Source organism: Oncorhynchus tshawytscha, linkage group LG07 (assembly GCF_018296145.1).
Source record: "Oncorhynchus tshawytscha isolate Ot180627B linkage group LG07, Otsh_v2.0, whole genome shotgun sequence".
Lineage (NCBI taxonomy): Eukaryota > Metazoa > Chordata > Actinopteri > Salmoniformes > Salmonidae > Oncorhynchus > Oncorhynchus tshawytscha.
The window spans coordinates 44,067,568-44,077,760 of record NC_056435.1 but is presented as its reverse complement, the minus strand read 5'-3'; the positions used below and the strand labels follow the sequence as shown (position 1 = coordinate 44,077,760).

At 39.9% G+C, this 10,193-nt stretch overlaps 1 protein-coding gene across 1 annotated transcript in view; it reads right to left on the bottom strand.

Annotated features, from left to right (window-relative positions):
- Positions 1–6,994: 6,994 nt before the first annotated feature.
- LOC112254592 (complement C1q-like protein 4) overlaps positions 6,995–10,193 on the bottom strand; it is a 28,765-nt gene continuing 25,566 nt past the window's right edge. The window contains exon 3 of the mRNA XM_024427303.2: positions 6,995–9,761. Coding sequence (XP_024283071.1) covers positions 9,582–9,761 — 180 coding nt within the window. The 3' untranslated portion in view covers positions 6,995–9,581. The remainder of the gene's footprint in view (positions 9,762–10,193) is intronic.

Genomic DNA, 10,193 nt, shown 5'->3' with positions numbered 1-10,193 from the left:
ACAGCGACCTGGTGGTGGAAAGAAGATACTGCAGTCGGTGGGCCCATTACTGCCACTGTAGGTGCAGTAAATATACAATAGGTGGCGTCATTGCATAAAGATAATGCAGTGCGTATAAATGTCTGCATCGTTTTAAACACGGACACCAGAGAGTGCACATTGAATGTAATGTAGGCCTACCTTTCTAAATTATGTTTTGACATGGGATGAGAGAAATCATTACCACATTTTAAATATGTATTTTCTACATAAAAACAAGCATTATGTATGCCTGGTATTTATTGCTATTTAATTAGGTTCGTTAGGTTTCAGACATTCTGCTCTCATTACCCAAATGTGCTTGCTCACTATTATAGCAGTTCTGTCTCCGAGTTGTATTTCGCCAGTGCTCACTTGAAAAAGAGATGTCCATCTTGTGGTCTCCCTGTTTTTAATTTTTAATTTAACCTTTATTTAACTAGGCAAGTCAGTTAAGAACAAATTCTTATTTACAATGACGGCCTACCAGGTAACAGTGAGTTAACTGCCTTCTTCAGGGGCATAACAGATTTTTACCTTGTCAGCTTTGGTTACTGGCCTAACGTTCAAGGATAAAAAAATTAAAGGGATACTTGGGATTTTGGCAATGAGGCCCTTTATTCACTTCCCCAGAGTTAGATTAACTTGTGGAAGTTAGGTTGCATTCCAAACACTTAAAAGACTCTGATGACATATCATGCATGACCTCTGACAAGTTGACAATTGCAGGGCAAGGGGCGAGGAAAGAAGGAATGAATTTGACATTTTCTTGCCCAGAAATGTGTCACTCGTTCATCCCACGGTTGTGTTTTCAGTCATCATGAAACCACTGGTAGCTGTTGTGTGTGCATTATATGCGCTACAGTCAATTATGTTTGCGGTTCATATCTTGGCTAGAAGACAAAGCCTCCGCAGACATCGAATGTTAGCCATCTGACTATATCAGGTAAATCGAAAATTACAATCTAAGTGTGATGTCAGGGAAAGTTGTACACGCAAGCTAACATTTCCAAAAGCAAACCAAACAAAAACATAATTACTTTTATGATACATGTTTCAGCCGTCATGTGCATTAGTAGCACAATTTCTAACTTATTTAAATTATTTTTTACATACGCTTGTATGTTTATTTCTCCATATTAATATTGGTTTTAAGTTTTGGCTGACTTTTCTTAGCAATTATCGTAAGTTAAATTATGCGGCGTTTCAGACACCGGAGTGAACATAATTGTACGCTCGCAAACTCAATCAAAAACGAGGGCTGAGGGGCTTGTGTTACCAACTTCCTATGCTTGGCTAATCATTTAGACCGTCTACAAAGATGGCCGTGGGGATTCCCCCAAGTGCATAAGGTGAGGTTAAGTGGAGGAGGGTGTGACTTATATGTGTTTGAAACGCAGCCTTTTTATTTATTTATTTTATTTCACCTTTATTTAACCAGGTAGGCAAGTTGAGAACAAGTTCTCATTTACAATTGCGACCTGGCCAAGATAAAGCAAAGCAGTTTGACAGATACAACGACACAGAGTTACACATGGAGTAAAACAAACATACAGTCAATAATACAGTATAAACAAGTCTATATACAATGTGAGCAAATGAGGTGAGAAGGGAGGTAAAGGCAAAAAAGGCCTTGGTGGCAAAGTAAATACAATATAGCAAGTAAAACACTGGAATGGTAGTTTTGCAATCGAAGAATGTGCAAAGTAGAAATAAAAATAATGGGGTGCAAAGGAGCAAAATAAATAAACAAATTAAAATTAAATACAGTAGGGAAAGAGGTAGTTGTTTGGGCTAAATTATAGGTGGGCTATGTACAGGTGCAGTAATCTGTGAGCTGTTCTGACAGTTGGTGCTTAAAGCTAGTGAGGGAGATAAGTGTTTCCAGTTTTAGAGATTTTTGTAGTTCGTTCCAGTCATTGGCAGCAGAGAACTGGAAGGAGAGGCGGACAAAGAAATAATTGGTTTTGGGGGTGACTAGAGAGATATACCTGCTGGAGCTTGCGCTACAGGTGGGAGATGCTATGGTGACCAGCGAGCTGAGATAAGGGGGGACTTTACCTAGCAGGGTCTTGTAGATGACATGGAGCCAGTGGGTTTGGCGACGAGTATGAAGCGAGGGCCAGCCAACGAGAGCGTAGAACGGATTGCACTGTGATAGACTGCATCCAATTTGTTGAGTAGGGTATTGGAGGCTCTTTTGTAAATGACATCGCCAAAGTCGAGGATTGGTAGGATGGTCAGTTTTACAAGGGTATGATTGGCAGCATGAGTGAAGGATGCTTTGTTGCGAAATAGGAAGCCAATTCTAGATTTAACTTTGGATTGGAGATGTTTGATATGGGTCTGGAAGGAGAGTTTACAGTCTAACCAGACACCTAAGTATTTGTAGTTGTCCACGTATTCTAAGTCAGAGCCGTCAAGAGTAGTGATGTTGGACAGGCGGGTAGGTGCAGGTAGCGATCGGTTGAAGAGCATGCATTTCGTTTTACTTGTATTTAAGAGCAATTGGAGGCCACGGAAGGAGAGTTGTATGGCATTGAAGCTTGCCTGGAGGGTTGTTAACACAGTGTCCAAAGAAGGGCCGGAAGTATACAGAATGGTGTCGTCTGCGTAGAGGTGGATCAGAGACTCACCAGCAGCAAGAGCGACCTCATTGATGTATACAGAGAAGAGAGTCGGTCCAAGAATTGAACCCTGTGGCACCCCCATAGAGACTGCCAGAGGTCCGGACAGCAGACCCTCCGATTTGACACACTGAACTCTATCAGAGAAGTAGTTGGTGAACCAGGCGAGGCAATCATTTGAGAAACCAAGGCTGTCGAGTCTGCCGATGAGGATGTGGTGATTGACAGAGTCGAAAGCCTTGGCCAGATCAATGAATACGGCTGCACAGTAATGTTTCTTATCGATGGCGGTTAAGATATCGTTTAGGACCTTGAGCGTGGCTGAGGTGCACCCATGACCAGCTCTGAAACCAGATTGCATAGCAGAGAAGGTATGGTGAGATTCGAAATGGTCGGTAATCTGTTTGTTGACTTGGCTTTCGAAGACCTTAGAAAGGCACGGTAGGATAGATATAGGTCTGTAGCAGTTTGGGTCAAGAGTGTCAAGAGTGTCCCTTGGAGTTAGGTTTGCGAGCCAATGCTAACTAGCATTAGTGCAATGACTGGAAGTCTATGGGTGTGACTGGAAGTCTATGGGTGTGACTGGAAGTCTATGGAAGTCTGCTAGCATAGAATTCCAGTCATTGCACATGTTAGCAGATACCCATAGACTTCCAGTCCTTGCGCATGCTAGCAGATACCAATATAGACGTCCAGTCATTGCGCTAATGCAAGTTAGCAATTGCGCTAGTTATTAGCTTCCTTCAAACTGCACGCAAAAATGGTATCCACAAGTTCATCTGACTTTCGGGAAGTAAATAAAGGGCCTCATTGCCAAAATCTAAGGTATAATAATATATCCCAGAAACATCCATTTCACATTGTTCCAAAGACAGAAACGCGGCTGTCTGGTGAATTCTTCTCTTTTACCTTTTGCTCCTATTCTCCGTCTACACCACTCTCCGCATACCCCTCATTAGCACTAAGATAGATGTATATGTTTGTGTGTGTGTGTGTGTGTGTGTGCGGAATCATTACTTTTGTGTGTATGGGTTCATACAAATCAGTGTTTATGCATGGAAATGTGTGAGTAATTGAAAGTCTACATGTGTCTGTATGTCTTGAGTGTAAGGGGGTGTGCATGTGACCAGGCAGAATGTATGTATTTCTGTGTGTGTGTGTGTGTGTGTGTGTGTGTGTGTGTGTGTGTGTGTGTGTGTGTGTGGGGGGTGCTGGAGAGGAGACTGAAGCCTATTGATTATTTTAATCCTCCTATTTGTGAGTCTGTGATCCTCTCAGCTCAGCCTTCCACAGGGGGATTGCTAATGGGCACGAACGCTTCCCTCCTATGCCCTCGCTCCCTGTCCAATTAACTTTACACTGGAATCTGCCAGGATAGAGTGTGAGGAGGAGGGGAGACTGCCGAGGTATCCCCCCTCCCTTCCACCACCACTATCCCTCCAGTCTCCCGTAGGAAACAAATTCAGCATCCAGAATACTATTACCTCTCACCTTTAATTAAATATCTGTCTGCTTGTTTTCACTCTGACAAGATGAGACCACAGACTAGTTCACTGAGGGAAGGAGCAGGACACGGGTCTATTCTGTAATTCTAGAGTATTGCTTGTGGTTTCAGGGGTTAAGAGATTGGATACTGCCATTTTATATGAGGAAGGGATTTCTCTATCACCTAGCTAACTGTGGTAATAGTGAGATAAAAAAATTAAGAAGTTGCAAACTCAGAAACTATTCATACCTCTTGACTTACTCCACATTTTGTTTCGTTACAGCCTGAATTCAAAAAGTATTCAATACATTTTTTTCTCACTCATCTATGCACAGTACCCCATAATGGCAAAGCAAAAACATGTTTTTAGAAACATGTATATCTAATTTACGTAAGTATTCACACCCCTGAGTCAATACTTTGTAGAATCACCTTTGGCAGTGATTACAGCTGTGAGTCTTTCTGGGTAAATCTCTAAGCTCTTTCCACACCTGGATTGTGCAACATTTGCCCATTATTCTTTTAAAAATTCTTCATGCTCTATCAGTTGGTTGTTGATCATTACTAGACAACCATTTTCAGGTCTTGCCATAGATTTTCAAGTAGATTTAAGTCAGAACTGTAACTCAGTCACTCAGTCAAAATTTACTGTCTTCTTGGTAAGCAACTCCAGTGTAGATTTGGCCTTGTGTTTTAGATTATTGTCCTGCTGAAATGTGAATTCATTTTCCTGTGTCTTGTGGAAAGCAGACTGAACCAGGTTCTCCTGTAGGATTTTGCCTGTGCTTAGCTCCATTCTATTTGTTTTTAATCCTGAAAAACTCCCCAGTCTTAATGATTACAAGCATACCGATAACATGATGCAGTCACCACTATGCTTGAAAATATGGAGAGTGGGACTCAGTAATATGTTTTGGAGTTTCCACAAACATAACACTATTTATTCAGGACAAAAAAAATAATTACTTTGCCACATTTTTTGTAGTATTACTTTATTGCCTTGTTGCAACCAGGATGCGTGTTTTCCAATGACTCGCAAAGAAGGGCACCTATTGGTAGATGGGTAAAAAGATAAGAAAAGCAGACGTTGAATATCCCTTTGAGCATGTTGAAGTTATTAATTACACTTTGGATGGCGTTTCAATACACCCAGTCACTACAAAGACACAGGCGTCCTTCCTAAGTCTGTTGCCAGAGAGAAAGGAAATTGCTCAGTGATTTCACCATGAAGCAAAACCGTTACACATTTTAATGGCTGTGATAGGAGAAAACTGAGGATAGATCAACAACATTGTAGTTTCTCCACAATACTAACCTAATCGACAGAGTGAAAAGAAGGAAGCCTGTACAGAATAAAACTATTTTAAATTATTTTACCCATCTACCAGTGGTGGAAAAAGTACTCAATTGTCATCCTTGAGTAAAAGTAAAGATACCTTAATAGAAGTAAAAGTCATCCTCAAGTAAAAGTGAAAGTCACCCAGTAAAATACTACTTGAGTAAAAGTCAAACTATTTGGATTTAAATATATTAAAGTATCAAAAGTGTAAATGGAATTTCTAAAATGTAGTTAAGTATCATACGTAAAAGTATAAACCGTTTCAAATTCCTTATATTAAGCAAACCATGCCTCGCAAAGAACGGCACCTAGATGGCAGTGGTGTAAAGTACTTCATTTAAAATACTCTAAAATACAACTTAAGTAGTTTTTTTTGTGGGTATCTGTACTTTACTTTACTATTTATATTTTTTCTAACTTTTACTTTTACTTCAGTACATTCCTTAAGAAAATAATGTACTTTTTACTCCATAGATTTTCCCTGACACCCAAAAAAGTACTTGTTTACATTTTGACAGGAAAATTGTCCACTTCACACACTAATCAAGAAAACTTCCCTGGTCATCCCTACTGCCTCTGATCTGGCAGACTCACTAAACAGAAATGCTTTGTTTGTAAATTATGTCTGAGTGTTGGAGTGTGCCCCTGGCTATCCGTCAATAAAAAAAGAAAAGAACATTGTGCCGTCTGGTTTGAAAAACCTCCCTGGTCTTTGTGGTTGAATCTGCGTTTGAAATTCACTGCTCGACTGAGGGACCTTACAGAAATTGTGTGTGTGGTACAGAGATGAGGTAGTCATTCAACTATCATGTTAAACACTATTATTGCACACAGAGTGAGTCCATGCAATGTATTATGTGACTTGTTAATTAAGCAATTTTTTACTCATGAATTTATTTAGGCTTGCCATAACAAATGGGTTGAATACGTATTGACTGTAGACATTTCAGCTTTTCATTTTGAATGAATTAGATTTTATATATTTATATTTTTTACATAATTCCACTTTGACATTATGTGGTATTGTGTGTAGGCCAGTGACAATTTTTTAAATCCATTTTAAATTTGGTCTGTAACACAACAAAATATGGAAATAGTCAAGAGGTGTAAATATTTTCTGAAGGCACCTAAGGTTTATCCATTAAATAGTTGGGAGCATATATAGAGTGAGCAACTTTCTTTACTTATTTTTAGACAGTTTACTCTTTTTTAATCAGCACTTCTACAAAACAATGGTAGACTGAATGTAATGAACATCAGTGCTTGACTTGGACTGAAATAGCTGCCAGTGCTCATTTTGGGTGCCGGTCCTGAAAAATGTAGAAGCCAGTATTCAGTTCCTGTGAGCTCCTGAAGTACATACATAAATGCAGTATTAGTCCTTAAGTCTGTAACATGTAATTTGTTTTCTCAACCCACCGCATATCAACAAAAGAGAATACATTACTGCAGTAAAAAATTGAATCATTTTTTTGAGATTGTAAATAATGACAGCTTTAGTGTAAGTCAGACAGTGACTCAGAGGCGTCTTCACATTGTTTTATTGTAGGTCTTATATATTACCTTAGGGTAGATTAAGTTGTTATTTATAATATTATACATAAGATATACACACAAGGTACAATGACAACAATCAATTCATACCGTTCATAAACAAGGACCAGGTTTCCTTTTCAACAGTAAGTTATTTAACATTATTTAGTGCCAGGGAACACAGTAGAATGCAGCATGACACAGAAGTCATGTACAGACAAACAAATCAGCACATTATGTTGGTTTAAATAAGATGGTAGGTGGTTATTGTAATACTCTCAGTTAAGATATAGTACAGGAATAATGTTTTCATTTGACTGATGCAGTTTGATAATAACTGGTGTTCTGTCTTTAGATCAAGCCCAAAGCTCTGTCCTGTAGTTGGACCTGAGACGCGACACACACACCGGTCATACTGTGTTGCAACAGTAATGCACACACACGGAGTAGCAGTATCATCCCTGCTGCAGCTGCATTTATTCAGTGGTTTTCCTAATACAACAACTTGTTACAATAGAGGCCTCCTCTGAAGTCCTGTAACATGTACAACTACTTACATTAGGTACATTTATGATGCTATGAACTACAGGAGAAGGACCTGCTTTTCATGGTATTGTCTAGGCAGGGCATTCACATTGATGTAAAGATATATATATATATATATTTTTTTTAATGGCCTGACAAGGTAATAATGCCCCCACTCTAAAATTTCCATGAAATCCATTTTTGATCGATAACACAAGTGACACAATATAGTCTCATTGCCACTGTGTCAAGGGTTTGCATAACATATTTGACAGACAGCATCAACCTGAACCTGCATATTTGAATTGCATTTACACAATTAGTAATGTATGGTACATTCAATAACACACAAAGATGTACATTTCCATTGAAGACACTCAGTCCGTTTCTAGTTCTACGGTAGCAGCGTACATTTTAAAATGTGAAACTAGTTCTGTACAGAGTACAAGATGAATCCTCAATGTCCGTATCCACACTGTAAACAAACAGGCTGCTTTACCTTAGAAGAAAAGAAGACTCATCATTATACAAATAACCAACTGGCCATGAACTAAAGCATCATCTCTCCATGATCTAAAGCATCATCTCTCCATGATCTAAAGCATCATCTCTCCATGATCTAAAGCATCCTCTCTCCATGACCTAAAGCATCCTCTCTCCATGACCTAAAGCATCATCTCTCCATGACCTAAAGCATCCTCTCTCCATGACCTAAAGCATCCTCTCTCCATGACCTAAAGCATCATCTCTCCATGATCTAAAGCATCCTCTCTCCATGACCTAAAGCATCCTCTCTCCATGACCTAAAGCATCATCTCTCCATGACCTAAAGCATCCTCTCTCCATGACCTAAAGCATCCTCTCTCCATGACCTAAAGCATCATCTCTCCATGAACTAAAGCATCATCTCTCCATGAACTAAAGCATCATCTCTCCATGATCTAAAGCTCCATCTCTGATTATGTCTGGGTTCGACACCCAGTTTAAATTGCTCTGTTATCAATTTAATGTAATGTGAATATAGGAATAGGGTTTGAGGGTTTAAACAAAGGATGGGCTCATTAGTGGAACACGATGATGCTCTGTCATCCACCATAAGGTCTGGAACAATACTGTATCTGTCTACCATAAGCCTCATCATTGATATCCTGTGTGTGAGGGGACTACCATTACCCCTCCCCACCCCCCTTAGCTGTAGGCAGGGGCCATGTAGGTAAAACTAACAACATGATACTTATCTTACACACACCACACTGGGTGATGTTCGTGGTGTTAGGTGTATTATCAGCTCCGATCAATATATTCATGACTTTTCTCATTTGGTGTCTTCAGCCGTATTGGAAATCCATCTTGGAGCGAAGAAGCCCCGCAACCAACCTCGCAATCTGAGACCATTTTACTAAATTCCACACTGGTGGCTGAAATGGTCAGCTCATGTCAATGCAACACTAGATAGGGGAAGTTCAATGAATCACTGTGTGTGTGTGTGAAAGAGTTGTATGCGAGTCATGTAGGTATACTTTCACATACATGATCATACACACAGATGTGTGCGCATCAGAAGTGAATATATATGTAACTTTAAGAATACACACGATATCAAGATGATCTTTAAACAAGTCTTTGTCTTGACATAATTCTTGTTTGTCAACCCATACTTACATGTTAGTTTCATTTACATATCTGTGATTCAATGATATCATGAGAATGACAAAACACATGACAAACAAATGGGTGTGTGTATTAAATAAAAATGCGTATAAACACAGTCTATATGCACATTATATGCCTTGTAACTACACTTGGTTTGGAATGTTATGGTATGACCATTATCTAGACATTAAAAACACAGAGACATTATACATTTCCTTTTCCCATTGCATCTGTTTCTCTAAATACTGTGTGTTTTAGCAATGGTGTGAGAGAGAGGGGAAAAAAGAGAGAGAAGAGAGTGGTTGAGAGAATCAGGTTGGATGAGGATCCTGAAAAAGTTGCTGTATTTGTTTGCCTGGGAGAATGTGTGTGTAGTTGTGTGTGTGACATGTGGCTGCCTTCAGTCAGGGTAGATGAGGAAGCCAGAGAAGGTGCTGTATTTGTTGGTGTTTCCTCCGTGAACTTTGCCCCCGTCGAGCTGCACACACACCTCGTCCCCCACATCCAGGTGCAGGATGACACTGTTGGAGGCATAGTCATAGTTCAGATCAGCATCCTGGGCAATGGCACTGGCCCTCACCTGAGAGGCACACAGAGAGCGAGAAACAGAGAGTGAAAGAAAGACGGGGCGGGGGGGTTGAAAGTGAATAACATGCTGACCACATAATCATTTGTTTTTACACATCCATGTTATTCAATCATTTCATCCAAACTGCTTGCGCATGTTAACGAATGTCTGCGTAGCAAGGCGCTAAAATAGAACTTGCTTCTCCCTCCTCCTTGTTGGTTTTTAGGAGTATACAGTATACCCACGTGGATGATTGAAAGCTGAACCTTTCAGTTACTGGCCCAATGCTCTTAACCACTAGGATATCTGCCGCCCTATAGCCTGAGGTTGAGCCTTCATCATGGTCATCTAAATGTTAATTCCCAAGATGAGGAGGAAGAGGAAGACACATGGGGGAATTATGGCTCATCCCTATGTCTTAATTTACAACTACCTTTCCAAGAT